Consider the following 24,479-nt stretch of genomic DNA (forward strand, 5'->3'; position numbering starts at 1 on the left):
AGGGTGAGATTTCATTCCAGACAGAGCCTCTTATCAGCCCATGGTTGGCTGAAAGACCCAAGGAGCCTACAAAGGAACTTGTCAGTTGGGATGCCCTCAGGACTCACAGGAAATGGTCTATAGAGCAGGCAGGAGATGGGGTAGTGGCTAAACAGGAGGCCCCTCTTCTAGGGACCTGAGGGCTGGGCCACAAGTCTAGAGTAGTGGCCAAGGGTCCAGGTGCAGGAGACCTGGGAGAGCTTCACAGGGGCTGAGGGACCGACAGAAATCTCAGACCCACCCAGGGCCTAACAGATGGCTGCCCAGGAGGAGGTTGTACCCTGAATCTCCCATGAGTGTGGAAATGGCAGGGTAGGGGGAAGATCTTCACTCACTTACTCACTCACTCATTCATCCATTCATATAGCCACTGAGCCCCTTTTCTGTGTCTGGTGCTGGGAACATAGAGTCTGAGATAGAAACCTGTCCTTGGAGCTGAATTTCTAGAACTCTGGCAACAACCCTCTCCAAACAAAAGGACCAGTAAGAATTCTAGATACACTAAAGTATTAGAAAGAGATCCAATGAAGTTGAGGAGGATAGGAACAGATGGGGAGACTTTGGGATGGTGCTAGGAGGACTCCCAGGAGAGGGAACTTTCAAAAGCAGCCAAGGAGCCAGACCTGGAAGAGCTACAGAAGGGGACATCTGGTGGAGGGCACTGCAAGGATCAAGACACTGAGGGGGAACCAAGGAGGGCATGTGTGGGGAAGAGAAGGGAGACCAGTGTGGCCAGAAGGAAGGACCAAGTCAAGCCCTGGCAGGGGTCCCACCTGCAGGGATGCATGTGTGAGGACAGAGCCAAATGGAAGTCATGGAGGGTTAAGCCCTCTAGGATTCTGTGAATTGTAGGGGCAGGAGGGGGAATAGGAAGGCCCAAGGGACAGGCATCTCAGCAGGCTTGTTCCTGGGCTCGCTGGGATTCAGGGACTTAGAGAAGTTTTTATTGAGCATCTCCTAAATACAAGACATGTGCCTGAAGTGGACATACCATGGTGAAGAAGACACACGGAATCCCCCCAAACTCATGTTTTCAGCAGGCAAGATGAGATCTTGAAGCCAATAAATAAATACAACTGGCCCCTGCATATTGTCTACAGGAGAAATGAGGATCCAGAGTGGTGGTTGTCACCAGGGGCAGCCCCTCGGTCCCTACTCTAGAGGAGGTGGTAGGAGCCTGGGGGTGACAGGCAGGCAGGGAAGCAGCTCTATCATAAGCATAGATTCCCCACTAGCAGCTGAGGCCCAGGAGCCAATTCCACCCACACCAGGGGACCTCCCCTGGGGCTGTCTTGTCCATTCAGCGGGCCCGTTCCAGACACCAGCATCCCCTCCCTTCTCACACACAGACTGGAAGGCTCCAGACTTACTCTCCCTTTCTAGCCACACTCTACATCCAACGGGACCCCAGGCTTGTCCATCCTTGCCCCTGAATTCACCCTGGGATGCCCCTTTGTCCCTGCTTCAGCAAAGGCCCTGGGGGCAAAGACATGACTGGGCCGCAGTGTCCTGCTGTGTGGCCAGCCTGCTGTGTGGCTGTGCTAGTTTGAAGAGTCTCCCCCCTCAAACTCCAGTCCAGCCAGGACCTCAGAATGTGACCTTATTTGGAAACAGGGTCTTTGCAGATACAGTGAAATTAAGATGTGGTCACCCTAGATTGGGGTGAGCCTTAACCCAATGGCCAGATCCTTATAAGAAGGTCATGTGAAGACACACACAGACACGGACACACAGCTGAAGGCCACGTGAAGACAGATGCAGAGCCTGGAGTGATGTAGCCAGAAGCTACGGGACACCTGGAGCCCCCCAGAAGGGGAAGAGCCAAGAAGAATGACCCTCCCCTAGAGCCTCCAGAGGGAATGTGGGCCTACCCACACGTGAACTTCAGGCTCTGGCCTTCAGAACTGCTAGAGAAGACATTTCCATTGTTTAAAGGCTGTGGGCCAAAAAAAAAAAAAATAAATACATAAATAAAGGCTGTGGGCCTTTGTTCCTGCACCCCTAGAAAGTCAGGCAGTGGTCACAGGCAAGGGCCCCTCCCTCACTGAACCTCGGTTACCTCAGCAGGGCAGTGGGGCCCTCTGAGGGCAGTGAGAGGAGCTAGGCAGCTAACCCCCCTCAAATGTGCTAGGTACACAACAAGCGCTCACTGGATGCTCCTAGTCTTGGCCTGATCAGCACCTGAACCATTTCAAGTGCCTTCCTGGCTTCTCGGGCTCCAGTCCAGTCTCTGCCAGGCCCCCACAGAGAGATCTTTACTTGCTAAAATCTCATCATGTTGCTTCTAATTCCGAGTGCTCTGTGGCTCCCGGTGGCCCTCACAGCATCCGTACAATTAGACCATCAGCACGACTCCAGGTGGACACCAAGCAAACGCCTACTTGCCCTTCTAGACGTAGCTCAAAGAGCAAGAACACCTCTTCCAGGATGGTTTCCCAGATTTCCCAGGGCATGACCAACCCCTCCCTCTGTCCCTCCCTATGGTTCCTCAGCATTGGGCAGAAACCTGGCCACACACAGGCCATCCTCCATGCCCGGCTCAGTCCTAGAATCTGTCCATCTCTCTCCATCCCTGATTGTACCCAGCTGTCTCCTGGGTTCCCCTCTGGCCTTCTGCCACTTCCACTCCTGCCCAAATAGTCCCTGCTCCCCAGTAGTCACAGAGGCTTTTGAGAATCCTAAAGCAGACCACCATGTCTCTCCTCTGCTCACACACCCTACTTGGCTCCCCACTGTTCTGCAGTCCGTTCCTTCACCTCAGTCCCTGCCTGCAGATCCCTCTGTCTTCATCTTCCGTCCTCTCTCCCCGTCACTCATTCTGTTCCAGTCATAGCAGCCTCCTCACTGTTCCTCACACATGGCAAACTCATCTCTGCCTCAGGACCCTTGCACGTGCTGTTCCCGTGGCCTGGTATGCTGTTCTACCAGTTCCCACCTGGTTGGCTCCTCCTCTTTCAGGTGTCAGCTCATGGTCACCTCCCTGGAGAGGTCCCTCTGCCTCCGTCATTCTCTATCTAACACATCACTATCTTTTATTTTCCTCCTAGTACATCTCACAAGGGCTGATCTGGTCCTGCCTCAGTCCGTGCTATGTCCGTAGCGCCCAGTCCAGGGCACACAATACCTGCTCAGTGTTCCTTGACTGATTAAATGACCACACGTATCTAGAACTGTTGCCTCCATTCTCCCCACACACACACCTGCCCCCTGGGAGCTCACTGTTGACCATGACCAGCCAATGTTTGCAGGGGAAAGAAGGAGCTAAGAAGCTGCTCCCAAACAGCTGTCTCGGGGAGTAAGACCACAGAATCTGGGTGGTAGAGGCTATGGGGGTGCGGGACCCTCCAACCTGGCTCAATGCCCCCCTCCTGGCTATGTGACAGAAAGCAGGTCACCCAGCCTGTCTGAGCAGGTTCCCCATCACCAGTGACTGGAGAAAACAGACAGTCACTCTCTGGGGGCTCTAGGAGGCATAGCTGTTTTGTTGTTTTATTTTGTTAGTATGATGTCAAAGGTAGGCACTTTTTTTAAAATTGCCAGTTTTTCTATCCAGCTCCTGGGCCACCTCTACTCCCAAACAATACCTGAGTCTGGATTCACTCACCCTGGTGTGCAGGGGTCTCCCTGATGAGCCACCACCAAAGGGCCTGTCCCTTTCAGTCCTGCTGGATTACCACTTGGCTGGCAGGGGGCTGAGCTGCCTTTCTTCTCTCTTTGACCTGTAAGGACCAGACATGGGGTATGGGGTAGAGGCATGACCCCAGGAGGGTGGGGTGCAGATAGCTCCGAGACTACAATAGTCTTTAGAGTAGATCTGTCGTCTGACTAGCTGAATTGCCTTGTAAGTTTTAAGGAAACTTAAGATCAGTGGTGGGTGTTGTCTGTCCAGTGGGGCCATGTTTCCCTGCTCAGGCACCTTGATGAGCCCCTGCTCATACTCCTACCCCTTATCAGGCACCCTCCCTCAAAACCCCCCTTCCTTCCATTGGACACTGGACACTAAAGGCTCTATCTGCCTTTCCTCATGCTGTTCCCTGTCCTGCCCTCCCGGTTCCCCCTACCCACAATTCATTCACCACAGGAAGATCTAAATGGGTGAGGCTGGGACAGGCTGGTGCAAGGATGAAGGAGGTTGGGATCCCTGGCTCCCTGACTTGACAAGCTACATTCTTGGCCACCCTCAAGTCCTCCTTGGTCTGTAGCTCCCCTGGGGTCTGTAACTCCCTCAAAAATTCACTTTGCACTGGGTTGTTGCCAAAGACCTTCAGTACTCAGGCCTCACTTTGGACGAGGGGGCCAAAGAGGACACAGAGCAGCCCCATGGTAGAGAGGGGTGAGGGAGCACGACCCTAGAATGGGACTGAAGGGGACACACAGTCTGAAGTGGCAGTCCCAGTTGCCCTTCCTCTTGCTGAGGGTCTGGAGTGGGACCAGGGGCCCCCTGGGCAGCTCAGGGGCTGCCTGTTTCACTCCAACTCCAGCCCTGGGAGAACAGGGAGATGTCCAAGGTCACCCAGTGGGTCAGTGTGTTAGAGTGGAGGTTACTCTACCAGTTCTGGAAGTACCCCTTGCCCTCCCTCCCCATCTCCCCCTCATCAGCGAGACTTCCTTTGAGGTCTAGGGCAGCCAGAGGAGGCTGGGGGGAGAGGGTCTAGCAGGGACAAGAGACCTGGGAACCTGGAGGGAGCCAGGTGAGGGGCTAGTGGGTCTGTTCAGTCGGGCCTCCAGCAGGGTGGAGAGACCTGGAGTGGGTAGGGACCACCCCTCCCTACTCAGTTCCAGACAGGGCCCTCAGCCCCACCCTGACGGTTCTACGCAGGGAGCAGAGGACCCTAGAGCTGACACCACCAGCTGAGTTCTGGGGGTTAGTGAGTCCACCACAAACACAGCTCTCTGCCTCTCTGCCCAGCTGGGTGACCTTGGGTAAGTGCTCACCCTCTCTGGCCTCAGCCCCTTTCCCAGTCAATGGGGGTGGGGGCGGGGGGGGGTGGAGCTTAGGGAAGAGAACAGAGCAGGAGCTCCCACGCACAGTAGGCTGGCAGGTGGGGAGGGGGGGTTCCCTTCCACTCTGCAGTGGGCCAGCCGGGGGAATCCCCACCACGCCGTGAAGTGGGAAGCACTGAGGGGCCGGGAAGGGGAAGGAAGCATTGGATCCGGTCCTCACTCCCCCGCCTCACCCCCCTGCGAGCCCCGGAGGGTCCCCTTGTCTCCACCTTCACCTCTGTGGGAGGACGTCTCCGCATTCCAAATTCCGAGAACGGTCACCCCCTCCTCACAGGGGTCTGCAGGGGGCGTCGGGAGTGACTCGGGGCTAGGAGTTGGGCGGAGGAGGGGGTAGGGGGGAGGAGGTTGGGGGATGGAAGGGGTTTCCCTCCCTCCCGCATCTCTCCCTTTGAATTCCCGAAGTCGGGGCAAACCCTGACCGAAACGCCCACCACGGAGAAGGGGGGAGCCGCTGGGACCTCCGCCCTGAAACCGCCCCCCCGCCCCCCGATGGCCCACTGCTGCCTACTCACCGGCCGGGGACGGCCGCCGCCGCCGGAGCCCCAGCGCCCGGCCCGAGCGCGAAGACAAGTGCACGGCCGGGCAAGGGCGTGTGAGCCGGGAGGGTGTGCGCGCGCCGCCGCAGAGCTGACCCCCTCCCCGCCGACCTGGGCCCCGCCCCGCCGCCCGGGAGGGGCGCCTACCCGGTGGAGCGAGGCGGGCGGACTGCGGCGGCCACCGGGCGACCCCCTCTCCCGCAAGGCTTCTCCAGAAAGGGTGGGGAGGGAATCCCCCTCCCCGCAGGGGTGGAACAGCCAATCCCAAAGAACGCTCCAAGAGCTGGGAGGACCCTCGGCCGCCGCGGGCCCGCGACGTTCATGTTACAGACGGGGAAACTGAGACCCAGAGATGGGGAGCCCCTGGCCAGGGCCCAGCGCCCCAGCAGCCTAGAAATGCGGCTGCCCGCCTCTCTCTGGGGGTCTCTCTCCGGCGTCCGGGGAAGGAACGGAGCCAGGGAGAGAAAGGAAGGCAGTTACCCCTCAACCTTGAGCGGGTCGTGGGGCCTGGGAGGTACAGGGGGGAACCCGGAGGCTTCAGGCAGTTGGTGACGTTGCTGGGGCTAGAAGGTCCCAGTGAGGGAGGGGTACCCGGGTGGCCACAAAACCAACCACAGAAAACTTCTCTAATGTCATTGTTGGGCTGTGACGTCTCCCCTCTCCCCGCACGATTCGGGGGACCCCGCAGAACGTGAACAGCAGGGGCCTGGGCAGCGAGATTGTGAAGGTCACTCCGCCAGATTACAAGAATGCGGCTCCCGGGGTTTGGGTCACTGGGGGGGGGGGGGGAGGGCGGAAGGGGCGCTGCGCAAGGCTCAGCCCCTCCCGCGACCTTGGCCCTGCCCAGGCCCCTCTCGGAGCCTCTTTCTTTCTTACGAGTGGACAGCAGCCACTTCTGGGGTCCCTCCAGCTCAGAGGTCTTTGGGGCTGCCGGCTACGTTTTGCTGTTCTCCTCCAGCTACCCCCCAGGAGGAGTGGGGCCCTCCCAGACCTCCGTGTTCTCCCTCACTGCCCCTTGCCCCCCCGCAGCCCCACCCGCCCAGTGTCTGAACCCCCACCCACCTTCTGCCTTGGCCTGGGATGAGGGGGTTTCCTCTGGGAGCCAGGAGGCTTCCTCCAGCCTCCATCCCCTTTTTTTTTTGTTGTTTTTTTCCCCCTCTTTTCTTCCATTCATTCTAAAAATAGCCCTCCCTCTCCAACTCTTCCCCCCCCACACCCCCTGGCCGCCCGGAGCGTCTCCTGAAAGGTAATGCACTCCCTGGGTGGGGTCCCCGAGGCTGGGATTCCGCGGAGCGGGCGGGGCTGGAGGATGCGGACCGCGGTGGGGGGGGGGGGGACGGGGGAGGGACGATTGGGAGCGCATCCCCCCCCCACTTTCCATTGTGTGTGTGATGCTCAGAAGGAGCCGCCGGCGTGACCGTGACCGTGTGTGGAGGGAAAGAGAACAAAGGGGCAGGGGACCTCTAGGGTAGCATTGTGGAGGCTAAGAGAGGGAGGTCTGGGGGAACCGCGGGTACTCAACTGAAGAGGGGTCTCACCCAGTACCTCTGTGGGAATGACTCTCCACCCATGGAGAGAGTCTGAGGTCGGGACCTTGGTGGGACACAGGGAGGGAGAGTCAAGAGCCAGCAGTTACAGGGTGGCTTCATGGAGGGAGGGGAGTTCCCGGCCCTTGAACCCAGACAACTGCCCTGTGGAGCCCCCAGAACGCCCCACCCAGTCCTGCGGCTGGTCTTGTCCACTGTCTCTCCAGTCCCTTCTCCATGACGCAGCTACAGAAATCTGTCCTCAGCTACGTGACTGATCATGTCTCTGTCATAACTAGCACCTCCTCCTTGAACCTAAGGAAGGACTTGATTCTCCCCCTCCTGCAAGTCCTGAGTGATCTGGCTCCCGCTCCCTTTTGTCCCAGCAGCACTAGGGCTACTTCCCTAGATCACCCACCACACTGTGGCCACACTCAGCCTCGGTCTTAATTTGTCCAGCCTCAGGGCCTTTGCATCCGCTGTTCCTTCTGCCAGCATCGCCTTTCCCTCACCCCCTATTGTCTTTCAGAGCCTGGTCTGAAGTTACCTCAGGCTCTGGGCACATCCCTCTAGTTTATGGTCTTCAATTCCTGGTGTGCTCCTTCTGCCTCATTAACCTTCTGCCTCCCCCAGGGAATGCCCCCACCCCCCGCCCCCAGCAATTTAGGTCTGGCTGATGAGAGGAGGGGCCAACTCTTACCCAGCACCACCCCAGAAGCTACCCAGCTCCAAATGAACAGATGGCACCAGTGCTCAGCAAGCCACCCTGGAAAGCACCCCTAGGACATGGCACAAAAGATCTAGCACTTGCTTCTGCAGGGGCGTCATCTTCCACAGTGAAACCAAAAACACAGGCGCCCAAATGTTCCCCACCAGGGGACGGCTTAGCTCCTTTCCAGAATAACACGCCTCTAGGAAAAATGGCCCACAGGTACCGAGTTCCGGGCCTGTCGGGCAGAAGCCAGTACGGAGGTGTGTCTGTTCAGATGGCAAATAAGTATGAAGAGCAAAAGATGAGAACTGCAGGGAGGGGGAGGCACTGGGGCGGCCCTGGGCATGGGCCCTGGGGAGGGGTGTGACCTTTCCTTTGTTATTAGCTTTTCCATCATGTTTTCTTATCTTCTACTTTTTGAAACCTAAGGGGAGGATAAAAGGCTTTGTTGGAGGGTACAAAAGCTCAGAGAGGGTATATGCCCCCATGGGACAGAAAACACAGCTGCCTGTGTTGAGAAATAAAACACCAGCCCCCCAATACTTGCCTCCATAAATTTACCCTGAAATGTTTGAGCACCTACTATAAATTTATATGCCCAGGGATTAAGGGTGAGTTCGGAGGGGTGGGGATTCAGGGATTCCTGAGAGTACAGAGCCCTGGGGGTTCTGGGAAAAGGTGACAGCTGGGATGAGCAGGAACGTGTGGCCTCAGCAGGGCCAGGCCCAAAGCCAAGGGTTTGGGGGGGCTTGTGTGGGCTGAGGCAGAGGGAAAGCCCCTGAAGATGGGGGAGTGCCTTTTCTTTGTGTATTTCACTGCCAGGCCAGGACTCAACCTCAGGCTGGTGTTGAAGGCCAGAGGGTGGGAGATGGCATAGGAAGTGGGGGGACCCAGCATGCAGGGATATGGGGAACATTGGAGGGAAGAGACAAAGGAATCATCTGAGAGGTTTCAGAAAGCCTCAAAGGATGCGGGGGGTGGGGGGGGTGGAGGTTGGGCAGTCAGGGGGGTGCTCAATCAAGATTAGGGCTGCCAGATAAAATACAGGGTAGGGAATAGGACACACTTATAAAAATAAAAATTATTCGTTGTTTATCTGAAAGTCAAGTTTAACGGGGCGACCTGTAGTTTTCTAAATCTGGAAACCCTAGGCCCAGATCTTCTGGCCAAGCAAACCTGGGGTTCGCTGGGAGGCAGAGCAGGAGGGGCTCTATAGGTGTCAGTCCGCTCCCCTCCCATCCCCCACCCCGTTCCCCACGTGCTCCCTTCCTAGGCTTTTCTTTGTGCCCCACTCGTTGTCCACGTCCCTTAACTGCTCGTTTCCCCCCTCCTCCCTCTTCCTTTGTTGTCCCCCTCCTTCCACACACTCCCTCATTACCCCATCCCCCGACTCCTCCTCTTGCACCCCACTCCCCATCTCCCCCAGCCCTTCGCGTTTCCCCCGCCCCTTCTCCGGCGCCCACCCCTCCTCCTCGTCCCTCCACCGTCCTCTCCCTCCTCCACAGCCCCTCTCTCCGAGATAACCTCCTCCCCAGATGCCCACCCTCTCCTCTCCTCGCGAAACCGTCTCCCCCGCCCACCGCTGGTACTCCGGGCGCACGAGGGGGAACCCCGGCCACCCGCGCCGAGTTCCACGCAGGCGCAGAGCCGCCCGGCTTCCCTGAGGCCGCCGCCCCCCTCGCTGCGGCCCGCGCGCCCCGTTGCCAAGGCGACGGCGAGGGCCGGAGCGGGAACCTCCGGAAGACCCCGCTCTCCCTCCCTCCCACGCCACCTCCTCAGCAAACCCCACTCTGGTTTGAGCCGGTTTCCCCACCCCGCCCCCAGTGCGCACTGCGGCGTGTGAGGATTCCCTTGCCCACTGGGCGGGGGTCGGGAAGGGATCGACGCATGCGCGCCAGGCGAGGCTTTCCCTCCCCGCCTGGCGCTCGACGGGAAAGCCCTAGCGCGTGAAGCGAGCACCCCCGCGCAGGCGCAGTGTGAGCCCGGCGTCCCCACGGCCCCGCCCGGTCGTCCCGGCAACGCGCGCGGGGCGGGCTGGGAGAGCACGGAACTCCCGTCTCACGCCCCCTCCCGCGCACTGCAGCGGAGCCGGGGATTCCCTGCTGCCCGCGCGCAAGCGCGGGGCTGGGATTCCGCGGGGGCGGGGCCGGAGAGAGAAGGGGCTTTTCCGTGAAAGGGAACAAAGGCTGTTGCCGAAGTCCAGTCCTTTTGTCAGAGGACCGAAGGCGGTCCTCTCAGCTCCCGTCCTGAGTTTTATCTCCTTGCTGGTCCCCCAGCGTCCCTCTCCAGAAGAGCTTGCCACACGCCGCTCCGATGCCTTTCCTACCTTGCTCACACACCCGCCGTGGCTCCCATCGCCCTGCGGTGAATCCCCGTTCCTCAGCCAGGCGTCTGGGGCCCTGCACGCCCCGCTGGCACCTTCCTTCTGGTTAATCAGCGTTGGTCGCCAGCCCTCCCTAATTCCTGGCCACAAAGGCCTCAACGTGGTCATGCAGGAGGCTCCTTTGCCAAGCCTTTCTTCAGAATATGCCTTTCCCAGGCACCATCTCGTTGATTCTCGAGATAGCCTGGGGTTAGACACTGTTTTAGTCCCATTTTATTTAAGAGGAAACTGAGGCTTAGACCCATGAAGGCCCTGGCCTAAGACCCCAGGAGACTCTATTTGTGGGGAGACATCAGGATTCCTCCACCCACTATTTAGCTGACACCTTCAACCCTGATTCCAGATCCCACTGCTGCCCCTGCTGGCTCCCCTGCAGCCACAGGTACTTTCTCCGGCATGTGACACAGGCAGGTGACTTAGTTTTCTCATCTGTAAAGGGGATAAATGGCTCATGGGGCTGTCCCTAGGGTTCAGTGAAATATTACCATATGCTAGGCCAGGGCCCCGCATCCAAGGGATGGTTCTCACAGCTGGTCTAGGTGCCATTCAGTGGCCATCTTCCCTCTCCCTATCCACTCCAGGTTTCTTGGTGGCCTTCTGCCTCACTTCCTAACCCCCACAGGGTTTTCTGGGGTACTTCCTGGTTTCCTCACATGCCTTCTGGCCATTGTCTTAGAGTTAGCACCAGGATCTCCACACTAAGCCAGTGCTCCATATATGTTGGTTAGTTTTATGCCAGCTACAATCGTTTCAGGCACCTTCCATTCTGCATTTTAGTTGTACCCAATTGTTAATGGTGCCCCTCCCTTGAACGGGAGAGTTGTGACCTCCTGGCCTTTGCACAGGTGGCTCCTTCAGCCTTTTCTGCCCCTGTCTTTGCCCCTATGCATCCTTCAAGTCCCTCCCTCCAAGAAACCGTCATGGCCGCCTCTGGTCCAGCCCTGGCACCACACAGTTGGGGGGAAATGGGTCTCAAAGGTCACAAGAGCAGGCTTGTGGCTGCCAGGATGTTAGTAGGAGCCACAGCAGTGACCTGGTAAATGTTTGGAACCTGCTGAACACATGTGGGCCCATCTGGCTGCAGCCCTCCCTTTCTGCCAACTCTCTTATGACCAACCAAGCTCTAGGAAGCGAGAACTAGGCACAGATCTCACCCAGCCCTTCCCAAACATGTGGCCTCTGATGGGACACTTATTCCTACCCAGAGCCACTGGAGTGCTCCAGCCTCCAGGCCCTTGCCTGCCTATGCAATGGAATCTGATTCATCTCCCACTCAGGCCCGCTCCAAAGAAATCCTCCACTGGGAAGCCTGCCCAGGACTTGACCCAGATGCCTCCCATGTTGGAATAACACCAGAACAGCCAGCATTTCCTGACCCCCAAGCACAGTATGTGACCTGGCTGCTGACTCTGAAGCAGAATCTCAGGATGCTAACTACATCGCCTCCAGCTTGCCCTGAAGTGCTCCATGACCCAGAGCCGGTGCCTCAACCTCTCTAAGCAGTCCCCTTGCAGCAGCCCAGCAAGGTTTCCAGGGGTGGTGGTACAAGTCCCTAAATGGCCCAGCCAGATGGGGATGCCTAAGAGCCAGACACAGGTCTCAGTTGGCTTTGCTGCAACATGAGGGTAGTTGGGGGCTCTGATCTTTTCTGGCTGTGACCCCTACATTCCCCTCATTCCACCACCCACCTGCCACCCACCTCCCTACCACCCCACCTGCTGCCCACAGAGACTTCAAGAGCACACCCTGCCTCACCAACTGCCTTTATTGGGCATCAGCCCACGGGCTCCACAGGCCCAGGAAGGGGGTAGTGGGTGTCACTCGAAGCAGGGACTCTCCAGCGGGAGGAATGGCCAATGATGCCACGTAGCCCCCAGGACACCTGCCTCAGCCCTGGACCTCTTACTGTAACCCATGTAGCTGACCCAGCGGGAGGGCGTGTAAGGTCAAGACTCTGACCGCCTGTGGGGCGGCTCCCCCAGTTCTGGGCTCACTTGGGGGCATTGAAGGGCACGGCCCGCTGGTTCATGGGGTTGTCTGGCGACCGCAGCCACTCCTTCTTGAGCAACTGCTTCAGCTGCGACAGCCGCATGTTGGGGTTTTCTTGCTTGAGCCGTGGCAGCTGTGCCTCCTCAAAGGCGGTGAAGGCCGCCCGCATGCGGCGCTCTGGGTGCCGGTCTGCAGCCTCTTCTGCCACACTGGGAGGGGTACAGCGGCGTTAAAGAGCGGGTCTAAGCTGTGACCCCGCCCCTGCGTGGGTCAGGTACCAGCCGCCAGACACGCAGCCCCGCCCCCTTGCTCAAGCCCCGCCCGTTACCTGAGCACCGCGATGGCATCCTCAATGGTGCGGGCCTCCACGCTGCCCTCCTCCAGCACTCGGCGGTTCACATTCTCCTCCAGCGGCACCTCCAAGTGGCTCTTGGCTTTCTCGGCTGGGGCGGGAGGCAGTCAGGTGACAGAGACATACACAGAGACAGAGAGGCAGGGATGCACAGTTCCAGAAAGACGAGAGAGACCCAGTGCGGGAAGAGAGGGAAAGAACAGGAGAAAGGCAGGCAAAGAATGATGGGGGAGCCCTCTGCCCAGGCCACACTGCTCTCTTGACTTCCCTGCAACTGGGCACATAGGAGGCACCCCACTCATGGCTGCTGTCTCCTTAGCCTTAGCACCCCATTAATGCCCTGGGGACCCCATGGGCACAAGCTGAGGTTGGATGCAGAGCAAGTAAATCCTCACGTGTGTGTGCCCATGCTCTCTGTGCCCAAAGCCAGGCCTGCCAGGCCAATGCCCACCCAAGGTTCACCATGCAGCCCAGGCAGCTTCTCTGGGGCTGAGAAGGGGCTCTAGACTCAGCCAGGGTCAGTCCCACAGCTTGTCCTTTACTGGATAAAACGGCAGCTCCAGAGTGGGCCGCAGCCCCACCTGGTTCTGGGGCCTCTTTGTGCTGGTGGTCTCGGCGGAGTGTCTCCTCAATCTGGGCCCGGGTGACCTTGCTGGGTGCAGCCACGCGGGGGGCCTTGCCACCCTTGAGCTTGGAGTCCTCCTCCTCCAGCAGGCGCTGTGTCTCCTTCTTGCGCTCCAACTGCTCCAGGCGCCGCTTCTCCTTCTCCTCCTGGGGGAAAGGGGTGATCAGGAGTGGACCCCACCACTGGCATGGGGTCTGGGTTTTCGTCTCAGCCAAGGTGGACTGAGGCCCTGCTGAGCACTAGATCCTGTGCTGGGCACAGGAGACACAGCTGCAGTACAATGGGACTACCTGAGGCTCCCAGCCTACACCACTATGGGAACAACAGGGAACCCTGCCCACTGCAGGTGGCTGGGTGGCTCCTGAAGGAAAAGTGACACCTGGGCCGGAGGAGAAGCCAGCCAGGAGGAGAGCTGGAGGACAGGAAAGTCCTTAGAGGAGGGAATGCAGGTACAAAGGCCCTGAGGCAGGAACCTCCCAGCAGGACAGAGGAGCAGCACAGAGGCTGATGTGGCTAGAACAGGGAGGGAAAATGTAGAAGAGGTGGGGAGGGCAGAGGGTGCTGCTACCAGGATCCTCAAGGGCACGGGGAGGGGTTTGTACTGGATTTCAAAGGCAACAGGAGCCAGAGAGGGTCTGAACACATCTGCTGGCTGGGGCAGGGGCAGTGTCCCCAGCCAAGTGTCACAAGGGACTGGTCCCACCTTTGCTCCCCAGGGAGACCCTGATGCCATCTGGCCATTGCCCCTCCACCAATCCAGGGGGCAGAGCCACATTCAAGACCATTTGTAATGCAGGGTAGTCATGGGCCTGGAATATTCTGCCTCCCTCCCACCCCCATCCCCATAGGGCCCTGCAGCCCAGGCACCCCCACTCTCCTGCCCTCAGCCTGCAACTCTGCCGTCTGACTCCCTTGGCTTGGGATGGTCCCCACTCCTTCAGTGCTCTGTGTGACACTCCTACCGTGGGACTAAGAGTCCCAGAAGACCCTCAGTGTGCCTGAGGATACCCACTGGGCCTCTGACCTTCATCCGGTCTGTCCAGCAGGAGGGTGAGGGAGAGGTTAAAGGTTAAGGACTCCCTGGGCACACAGGAGGTGCCCCTGTGTTTTCAGGCACCTCAGGCAGGGCCATTGTGCTCTGAGCCTCAGTTTACTCATCAATCAGAGGTAATGTCCTTCCCCCAAGGTCCCTTCACCCCTGCGTGGTGCTCATACAACCTATGCTCATTCTCCCCTGACAGGGCCCTGCCTTGGCCTTTGCACTGGCTGCTCTCTCCTCCTGGTGCACCAAACGCAGCCTCCTCCCTTGGCTAACTCTGGCTCCCCCTGAGCTCCTGGCTCCCTATCAGGCCTCTCTACCCCATGCCATGGCTTTTTCCTGTGTTCCACAAATTCATTTCTGGTGGTGCCTGGGTGGCTTCGTTGGTTGAGCGTCTGGGTGATGGTCCTGGGATGGAGCCCCATGTTGGGCTCCCTGCTCAGCAGGGCATCTGCTTCTCCCTTTGCCATTCCTCTGGCTTGTGGTCTCTGGCTCTTTCTGTCTGTCAGGTAAATAAAATCTTAAAAAAAAAAAAAAATCCCCATTTCTAGTCTTCTGACTATGTGATTTGTCCCGGAGGCAGACCTTGGCCTGGGTTTTGAACAGCTGCCTTCTGGCTCCAGGCCCAGTATACAGTAGGTGCTTAGTAAAAGTATGCTGAATGAATGCATGAATTCCAAAAGGTTTTGAGGATCCCTGAGTAGCTCAGCGGTTTAACACCTGCCTTTGACCCAGGGGGTGATCCTGGGGTCCCAGGATCGAGTCCCACATTGGGCTCCCTGCATGGAGCCTGCTTCTCCCTCCCTCTGCCTGTGTCTCTCTCATGAATAAATAAATAAAATCTTTTAAAAAAATAAAAACGAAAACAAAACTCATAAAACTCAATAACTCACGAAAGGCATGCAGCTTGTGGCCATTAGTCACTAGGGATGCAGGACTGAGGAGGGAGCATGAGCATTTATACTTTGACATTCAGCAAAATTTTTTGAAAAAGTCACTTTGCAGTTTCTGAAAAAGAGCTATTAGCAGTTGGTAGTATCTGGTGATGGGTGAAGATAAGTCCACTTTGCAGAATATTCCAGAGCTGTAAGAAATGAGTCTCATAAATAATTGACATGGAACTCAGACAGTCAGGTGCTCTTTGCCCAGTTGCTTAATATGGAACAAGTGGAGATGAAATGCTGACTTCCATGTGGGATGATGAATTACAATCCCATCTGAGGCTGATGCCTGGTGACCAGGAGAAAAATGGCTGTGGGACCCTATTTAGCTGAGGACATGGGCTTTGGGTAGGACATTGGGTAAGAAAGGTCTCTGGTGTCACATTGGGGAAGGAGGTGTTTTATTTTTTAGTGTTTTGGAGTAAGCATAAATTTGCTTTTTTCTTTTCCTTTTTTAAGATTCTATTTTTTTCCTTGTTAGTTTTTCTTTTTTTTTAAAGTAGGCTCCCTGCCCAGCATGGAGCTCAACATGGAGCTTGAACTCATGACCTTGAGATCAAGACCTGAGCTGAGATCAAGAGTTGGAGGCTTGGGACACCTGGGTGGCTCAGTGGTTGAGCATCTGCCTTCATCTCAGGGCATGATCCCGGGGTCAGGGATTGAGTCCCATTGGGCTCCCTGGGCAGGGAACTTGCTTCTCCCTCTGCCCATGTCTCTGCCTCTCTCTGTGAGTCTCTCATGAGTAAATAAATAAAATGTTAAAAAAAAAAAAAAAAAAAAGAGTTGGAGGCCTAACCAACTGAGCCACCAGGTGGCCCTTTAAATATTTTATTTTAAATAATCTCTACAACCCAATATGGGGCTCAAACTTACAACCTAGAGATCAAGAGTTGCATGCTCCACTGACTGAGCCAGCTAGGCACCTGGATTTGCTTTTTTTAAATAGAAACAATGTTTTTAAAGTAGTTGTCTTTTAAGAATAAAAAGGGGGGAGCTGGGGTGGCCAGGGTGGCTCAGCAGTTTAGCGCCGCCTTTGGCCCAGGCCCTGATCCTGGAGACCCGACTGAGTCCCAAGTCAGGCTCCCTACATGGAGCCTGCTTCTCCCTGTGCCTGTCTCTTTGCCTCTCTCTCTCTCATTAATAAACAAACAAACAAACAAACAAACAAATCTTTAAAAGCGGGGGGCAGGTCTTGCACAGCAGGAGGAGGGGTGGACAAACTGCAGAAAACCACCCCATGTTGGCAGCTCCATGCAAACCAGTCAAGACAGTGGACTGCCTTGGAGGGGAGTGGCAGCTAGGAACGTTCTAGAGAGCAGGGGGTGGCAAATGATGGCCCTCCACCTGTTGCAGTAAAGGTTTTAGCCCATTTGCGTGTGGTAGCTTTGTGCTAGAATGACAGGGTCAAGTGGTTTTGAGAGCTCATCTGGCCCCTGTACCCTATCTGATCTCTGTTCTTCCAGATGCACACTACACAGCTGAGCAAACAGACAGCTCACACACCCAGGACACAGACACTTGCTCATTGGTTAATCCAACCTCGTAAGAACCCAGAAGGCAGACCCATGGCTTCAGCTAGCACTAGCCCTTCCTCACAACCCTGTGACTTGGGCTTCCTGCCTTATCCGTGCCTCACTTTTCTCATCTGGGGACCCCCCAAGGCCCAAGACGCCAGCCTGGGGAGGGTTCCTGGGGCCTGGGCTGCTGCCTCCCGGACTATTAAAACGTCTCCGGCTTTTCTCTCTGCCTAATGGCTCTTTGGCAGGCATTGTTTTTTCTTTTGGGTTTTCAACTTTCCTGTGTTGTTAAAATACTGACGGTTAAAAAGAAAATCTGAAGACCTCCATGGACCCACTACAGCACAGGCCGTGGGAAGGGAACCAGTAACATTCAATGTCCAACTAAAAACAAGGCAGGATACAGGCTTGCATAGAAAGACGGTGGAAAAAAACTCACAAAAGTGCCCAGGCTTGCCAGGAACGGGCAAGCAGGGATGGCATGTCACCACTGCTATTTTCTGCCACCCTCACCAGTCTAGGCAGGAGCTCTGACCAGCCCTGGTGGAGGAAGCGAGGAGCGACAGCTAAAATGGGTCTCTGGCGCCACCTGCTGGACCCAGCGAGTCAGCACCAGGCCTGATCCACGCCCAGACACTAAGTAGCCACTGTGTGTGTTGCTGGGGCCCATCAGGGGACAGATGGCCATCCCTGCACTCTTCTGTGTTTTTACACACACCTGGAGGAGCCTGTGAGCTCTGGCGCCAGCAGGGTGGATACGGAGGCCCTATTACAGCAGTTCCCAGCCTTGGCACTGCTGATGCGTGGGGCTGGCTCATTCTTTACTACGGTGCTGTTCTATACCCTGAAGGGTGTATAGCAGCCTGCCTGGCCCCCACCCACCAGATGCTAGTAGCACCTTCCACCCACTGGCTGTGACAACCCAAAATGTCTCCAGATGTGCCAAGTGTCCGCTGAGTGCAGAATCATGCCAGGGTGAGAAGTGCCAGTCTAGCCCAACACTCTTCGACATTACACGAAGAGAAGCCCATACAGGGTAGTGGCTGCCTCGCCATTCCTGGCCACCACAGGGCCTTTGCATGACCCACTGCCTCCACCTCCTCCTTGCCCTTGCTCCACGTCCAGTGCTTTCTCATCCTTTAAGCCAAAGCCCCAGAGGCCTCCTGCCATCTTCTACCATGCTTCCACGTGGCAGACTGCCCACCTTAGCCACAGATGCCAGAGCCTGGGAACCACCCACCTTGCGCTGTTCCTTCCTCATGACGTGTTTGTCCTCATCCTTCCAGTAGGCATCCTCCAGCTCCTTCTGCTTCCTGGCATCAGCTGCTGCCTTGGCCTCAGCCCTCCGCGCCCGGGCCGCTGCCGACTTGGTGTTCTCACCCTGGAACTTCTTGGGCATCCCTCAGCAGGCTGCGGGAGGAGGGCAGGACCAGTGAGTGGGGGGCATCCACCCTTGGTAGCCCCAGGCTCACACTTGTAGTCAGGCTCCCCCTTGGGGCCTCAATGACCTTGCCTGTAAAACGAGGGCTGCAGACTTAGTGATCTTTTTTAAAAAATTTTTATTGAGGTAAAATTCACACAACAAAAAAAGAACCATTTTAAAGTACACAATTTGGTGCCATTTAGAACATTCACGATGTCGTACAACCATCACCTTTACCTAGTTCCAGAATAATTCCATCCTCCCAAGAGGAAACCCCAAGCCTGAAGCAGTCAAGTAACCCCTTCTTCAGCCCCTGACAACTGCTAATCTGCTTCCTGTCTCCATGGATTTGTCTCTTCTAGATACTTCATATACATGGAATGATACACCCTGTGGCCTTTTGTGTCTGGCTTCCCTCACTGTGTGATGTTTTCAAGGTTCATCTGTGTTTTTCAGTGTGGCAGAGCTTCATTCCTTTTTAGGGCTGAGTAATATTCCATTGCATAAATTGATGTTTTGCTTATCCATCTGCCACTGATGGGACACCTGAGCTGTTTTGGGATTTTGGCTTTTAGGGTCAAGCTTCTGTGGCCTCTCTAACTCTGCCACTGATGAGGCCTCAGTCCCCAGAACTCTAGAGGCCAAGTGCTCCTCACCCTGGGTAAGCAGCAGCAGCTGCGAACTGCTCCCAGTGACCCAGCCCAGGTTCGCACAGCTGAAGATGTCTAACAACTGGGAAGCTGCTGTCCAGCAGGCCTCTGGTCTGTACGACTCCCACGCTGGGTGCTGGGGAAATGATGCACGCAGATGGCAGGCACCACCCTCCCTCCACTAACCCCTATATTCAATAGTATGCCTCCAAAGCTTTAACTGTGGGGACTGCCTTTGTTCCCATTCTGAGGTGGGGAAGTCAAGGTACCTGGCCAGGTTGCATAGCACTGAGCTGAGGGTCTCACCTCCAAAGCCTGCCTTCCAGATGCGGAAGGGAAGGCTGTGCAGCCCAGGCACATACCTTCAGCTCTCTGGGTCTCAGTTTTCCTCATCTGGGAAATGGGCTGATGTCCCCCATTCCTGGGTTGTTTGCTTCCCCTAAACATATCCAGCACAGTCACCTTGGGGAAACAGACCTGGCATCCAAGAATGAGAGAATATGGGGGCCACTCTGATTCAGGACCAGGTCACCTCATTCTAGCCTCCTAGCTGTGTGATTTGGGGGGCAGGGGGCTCCCACCAAGGGTCCCACTGGAAACTCTAACATCAGCTCCCATCTGCAGCTGTGCGCACCAGGCTCTGTACTTTATACACAGCATCTGAGTGAATTCTCCCAACACTGGTATGTGGCAGCAGAGCTGAGACCTGAAGGGTGGGTCAGTCAGAGGTAGCGCTGTGAGGATGAAGGGATGACTTCTGGGCAGACGGCACAGGATATGCAAAGACCCTGCAGTGGACCCTCAATCCCAACTCTGTGCTCCTAACCACTGCCCCACCACAGGGTCCCAGCTGGCCCCCTGGGGGAACATCAATGCACAGACCACTGGGGTTGCTCACTTAACATCAAGGGGTGGCCCCTTGGCCAGGTGCTCCAGGCTGAGACTGAGGAGAGAGCCCCATGGGGCAGAACAGGGCAAAGTGGGAGAGGTCAGTGGACCTAGAGGACTCAGGGTTGAACTCCAGCTCTGCAATCACAGCCAAAGTGCTCCCCCTGAGCTGAGATACAGGGTCGAATTCCCATTGCTCCCCGCATGGGATGCATGAGCTGCCACAGGGGAAATGCTAGCCTGATCCTGCACTTCTCCCAGCTGCTCCTTGGCCCCTAAATCAAGCATTTATTACTGAGCGTCTACAAGGTACTCAGCAGAACACCCCCACCACAGATTCCTAGGGAAGTGCCAAGAATTGAGAGTCACTGTCCAAGTTACAGATTAGGAACCCTCCCCCTACTCTCCTCTGCATGGTCCACTCATGGGAGGCAGCCACACCAGCCTCCCTACCATTTTTCAAACATTCCAAGCAGGTTCTTACTTCGGGGCCTTTGCACTTGCTGTGCCCTCCACCTGGCCGCTCTTCATTCCTCTTTTTACCCAGTTAACTCAACTCCTATTTAAAGTTCAGGGCTGAATTCAGGTGTTTCTGCCTCCAAGAAGCCTTCCCTGAGACACCCTCTCTCAGACCTCAAACTTCTTTGAGGCACCACTATTAGCTGTCCAATTATATGATTATTTGACAAACGTCCACCTTTCTTAGCAGGCTGGGAACTCTGGGAGGGCATGACTACCTTGGTCACTGCTGTGTCCCTAGTGCCCTGTACAGTCAGGGCTCAATAAATGTTCTGAGCACATGAATGAACAAGTGTCTATTTCCAGAGTTCCCTCAGTATTTACTTCACACTCTGGGGTGTGTCCAAGCTCAGCTTCTCACGATTCTTCCCACTCACCTCCCTCTCCAGCCTCTAAGCCTTTGCTCTTGCTGTGCCCTCACCCAATACACCCTCTGACATTCCCTCCCCCCTGTGAAAATCCTGCCCGCTCACAGGCACTCTGCCCCAGCCTCCTCTCCTCCCACATCCGGCTGCTCAAGACCCCCAACCTCATCCCAAAGCCTGACCAGGCTATTTTGATCCTCTCTTCAGGCCAGGACTACGTGTTTATCTTCCCTTAATGTTAATATGTTGAAGCCCTAATCCTCAGTGTGACTGTCTTTGGAGACAGGACCGGTAAGGAGGTGACAGATTAAATGAAATCATAAGGGTGGGGCCCTAATGTAATGAGGCTGGTGCCCCTGTAAGAGCAAAACACCCCAGCGCTTGCTCTCTCCGCCTTGTGAGGACGCAGTGAGAGGGTGGTTGTCTGCAAGTCAGAAGAGTGTCTGTACCAGGAACCAAACTGGTGGGCACTTTGATCTTAAACTTCCTAGCCTCCGGAACCGTGAGCAAATAAACGTCTGTTGTCAAATAAATAAGCAAATAAATGTCTGTTGTTGAAGCCACCCAGTCTGTGGTATTTTTTATGGTGGCCCCAGCCAATACAGACAGCTCTTCTGTGTGGCAAATACTTACTCACACACTTCTGTCATTCAGTAAACATGAACTGAGCACCTAGTAGGAGTGGGGCGCTGGGGAAAGAGGCAGCACCCATTTACTAGCCAGCTAGGCTAGCTGAGAGATAGACAGTAAAGGGGACAACTTGCCATGAGAACTGTGATGGGACTTGCGGGGCGCTGGGCAAGCCTCGAGGGGGTTTCTGACCCAGCCTGGGGGCTAGGGGGCGTTAAAGGGCTTCCCGAGAAGATACCGAAGAAAAGGCCTAAAGGAGCGAGGAGCTCCAAGCCCCCAGGAGCGGTGGGCGAGGCACGCTGGGAAGCGTCGATCTGTATTCCGCGGCGACGAGGAGATGCCGCCGAGCGCGTTAGAACCGGAAAGAGCAGATCTGCGAGTAAGAGCCCTGGGGTTGCTGAGGTGAACTGGAGGGGTGAGATAAGCAGGGCGCTCCGGCAGGGAAGCTGGGGGTGGCTCTGGATGGGCAAGGGGGTACACTTAGGAGGGAATCAAGCCCCACGTGGTTGACTGGGTGTAAAAGAAGGTGAAGCTCAACACCGTCTGTTCCAAGAAGCCCTCCAGCTACCCCTCCTGAGCTCCCCCTGCCCGTCGTCCCTCTCCCCAGCCCTGACCCTACTGCAAGAGGCTGGGGGGCATCCGACCCAGCTGGGCCACCCCCAATCCTGGAAGGTGCTCAGAGTCAGGACCGGAGCTAGCTGGCCTCGTACAGGACGCAATTCCTCCGGGTCTCAGTCGCCCGCTCCGGGAAATGGGCACAGACCCCGCGAGAGCCCTCTTGACTGGGCGCCAAAGGTGCCCCTGTCTCTGAGCACCCCGCCTCCAGCCCTCGGGTCGGGGGGCTGCTCCCAGACCCAGCCGCCCCGCCGGGCCCACCCGCACCCCGCCCCCCACACCCCGGCTCCGCCCGCGCGGCGGCCGCTCCTACCTCCTTCCCCCAGCGCCGGCCCGGTCGCGAGTCCGTGATGTCACCGCCGGGCTTGCGCGCCGACCTCCCGGAGGCGCGCGCTGATTACGCCTCGGTGCCGTCGCCATCTTGGTAAGGGAAATGCCACCCTCGCCTCCGTGAACCCGAGTCCAGGTCATCGGCCGTTTCTTTGCCTCTTCGAGCGGAGGCTATGTTACATAAGGCTCCACCTCCTTCTCTCACTTCAGATACTGGCAAACTAGGAGAGGAGGGTAAACACTGTAATTTAGAATAGTGCCTTTACCAAGATGGCCGTTGCCCGGATGAAATATGGCCGCCGCCACTTCACACGTGGTCCGGCGGCGCCAGGCGGGAGCTGCCCGGCCGCCAGGGCGCGCCAGAGCCCGCGGTCCTCCCGCGGGCCTTAGAGCTGCCAAGCCCAGAGGAATCCTCTGAAGCCTTTGCTGTCGCTTTGCGCTTGGAAGGCGCTCTTCTAGTCCACCCTCTCTGCTTCTCACCTGCGAAGCTGGAGAAGGAGAGGGCAGGAGAAGGGAACCGGGAAATTAACACACTCCACCCAGCTGAGATGGGAAAACAGGCCGAGAGACACCAGGAACTGGATTTAGCCAAAAATGTAACCACAAGCAGCTCAGATTCCTCCCCTCCCCTCTTCACCCACTCCCTCCAAACATACCTTGCTTATTTTATTCAAAAATTAGGTTTGGAAAAAAGCAAAAAAAACAAAAATTAGGTTTGGGAAAAAAAAATAGGTTTCGGAGGCCAAATTGTCCAAGGCACCTGTAGAATTTTTTCAGTGACCTCATCTGTAAAAATGGTGGTACTAGGGGTCTGAGGTTGGTTACACTGAACCTGGCCGTGGGGAGGGGGCAGGCTTTGGATCTAAGTTCAGGAGGATGAGCTAACCACAGAGTCATTTTCTGAAAGGCAACCGCAGAGACGCGGCTGGGACCTCTCTGCTCTAAAGCCTGGTGGGTTCCCACTGTCCTGCAAGACTCCTTACAGCTCCCCATCCCATCTCCCCCCTCTTCTCCATTCTCCCTCAGCTCTAGCCACACCAGGCTCCTTTCTCCAAATTGCCAGGAATGACCCTGCCTCAAGGGTTTTCCCAGCGCTGTTCTCTCTGCCCCCAGCTTTTCCAATAGCCAGCTCCTTTACTTCCTTCAGGCTTTGACCGAGATACCCCTTCCAGAGAAGGACCTCCCTGACTTGCCCATGTAGTTGGTGCTCCATCCAACCAAGGAGTTGGTGCTCCATCCCCAGACTTTTTCCCTTTTGTATTTCTGTCACAGCAGCAACTTGCTTTATCCATTTGTTGACCTGTTTGTTTTCTGCTTCTCCAGTGTCTGTGATATCTGGAGGATGGAATCCATGCAGCTGAAATGGTGTTTATCAGCAAGAAGGGGCTCGGTATAAAATAGGTACAACTGACCCTTGAACAACACAGGGTTTAGGAGCACCCACCTCTATGTAGTCAAAGATTTGTCTATAACTTTTGACTCCCCGAAACTTAACTACTAATAATCTGTTGTTGATCTGAAGCATTACCAATCACAATCAGTTGATGAACATATATTTTGCATGTTGTATGTATTATATAATGTATTCTTACAATAAGGTAAGCTAGAGAAAAGAAAATGTTAATAAGAAAATCGTAGGGTTGGGGCACCTGGGTGACACAGTCAGTTAAGCATCTGCCTTGGGCTCAAGTCATGATCCTGGAGTCCAGGATTGAGAACCACATGGGACTCTGCTCAGTGGGGAGTCAGCTTCTCCCTCTGCCCCTCACCCCACTCATGTTCTCTTTCTCTCTCTCTCTCTCTCAAACAAATAAAATCTTTAGAAAATCATAAGGTAGAGAAAATACATTTATATACAGTATTGTATTTTTTAATTAATTAATTAATTAATTAAGTAAGTAAGTAAGTAAGTAATCTCTACCCTTAATGTGGGGCTGAGCTCATGACCCGGACTCATGACCCTGACATCAAGAATTCCGTGCTCTACTGGGACGCCTGGGTGGCTCAGCGGTTGAGCGTCTGTGAGACCCCGGTGATCCTGGGGTTCTGGGATGGAGTCCCTCATCAAGTTCCCTGTGAGGAGCCTGATTCTCCCTCTGCCTGTGTCTCTGCTTCTCTCTGTGTCTCTCATGAGTAAATAAATAAAATCTTAAGGAAAAAAAAAAAGAATTGCATGTTCTACCAACTGGGCCAGCCAGATGCCCCAAGTACTCTACTATATTTATTGAAAGAAAAAAAAATCCTTGGGTAAGTAGACCCACAGATTAAATACCCATGTTCAAGGGTCAGCTGTATTGTTCATTATCAGGGTGTGGGATGTGTGGAGGTGGCAAAGCCAACACCACCTCGTGAGCCTGCCACTGGTAAAGAGCCAGGTTTAAAAAAATAATAAAAAA

At 55.8% G+C, this 24,479-nt stretch overlaps 2 protein-coding genes and 1 long non-coding RNA gene across 4 annotated transcripts in view; 1 reads left to right on the forward strand and 2 right to left on the reverse strand.

Annotated features, from left to right (window-relative positions):
- The window catches only part of KCNN1 (potassium calcium-activated channel subfamily N member 1), a 31,175-nt gene extending 25,473 nt beyond the window's left edge, over nucleotides 1–5,702 (reverse strand). Inside the window, exons 1-2 of one of the 2 annotated variants that reach the window (XM_077859427.1) lie at nucleotides 5,556–5,702; nucleotides 3,644–3,758 (exon numbers count right to left, since the gene is read on the reverse strand). The gene's annotated coding sequence lies outside the window, so the exon portion shown is untranslated. Of the gene's footprint in view, nucleotides 1–3,643; nucleotides 3,759–5,258; nucleotides 5,278–5,555 lie in introns of those variants that run through there. The other variant, XM_077859428.1, reaches the window with a different exon arrangement.
- A 6,245-nt stretch (nucleotides 5,703–11,947) lies between these two features.
- CCDC124 (coiled-coil domain containing 124) lies at nucleotides 11,948–22,217 on the reverse strand. Its single transcript, XM_077859429.1, has 5 exons — nucleotides 22,067–22,217; nucleotides 17,904–18,073; nucleotides 13,123–13,312; nucleotides 12,518–12,632; nucleotides 11,948–12,398 (listed from the first exon to the last, which is right to left on the reverse strand). Exons 2-5 carry the CDS (start codon nucleotides 18,060–18,062, stop codon nucleotides 12,191–12,193), a joined length of 672 nt encoding a protein of 223 aa, XP_077715555.1. The 5' UTR covers nucleotides 18,063–18,073; nucleotides 22,067–22,217; the 3' UTR covers nucleotides 11,948–12,190.
- Nucleotides 21,218–24,478, forward strand: LOC144290316 (uncharacterized). The gene is made up of 3 exons (XR_013358042.1): nucleotides 21,218–21,517; nucleotides 23,407–23,484; nucleotides 23,995–24,478. It is a non-coding gene; the product is annotated as an uncharacterized LOC144290316 (long non-coding RNA).
- Nucleotide 24,479: the final 1 nt, after the last annotated feature.

This window comes from Canis aureus, chromosome 19 (genome assembly GCF_053574225.1).
Source record: "Canis aureus isolate CA01 chromosome 19, VMU_Caureus_v.1.0, whole genome shotgun sequence".
NCBI lineage: Eukaryota > Metazoa > Chordata > Mammalia > Carnivora > Canidae > Canis > Canis aureus.

Bases quoted from the DNA above. Each gene is read 5' to 3' on its own strand.
- CCDC124 (XM_077859429.1), bottom strand. From the start codon at position 18,062: ATGCCCAAGAAGTTCCAGGGTGAGAACACCAAGTCGGCAGCGGCCCGG. The intron at 13,313-17,903 runs GTGGGTGGTTCC...CCTTTCCCCCAG, and splicing joins TGAGGAAGGAACAGCGCAAG to GAGGAGAAGGAGAAGCGGCG. The intron at 12,399-12,517 runs GTAACGGGCGGG...TACCCCTCCCAG, and splicing joins GATGCCATCGCGGTGCTCAG to TGTGGCAGAAGAGGCTGCAG.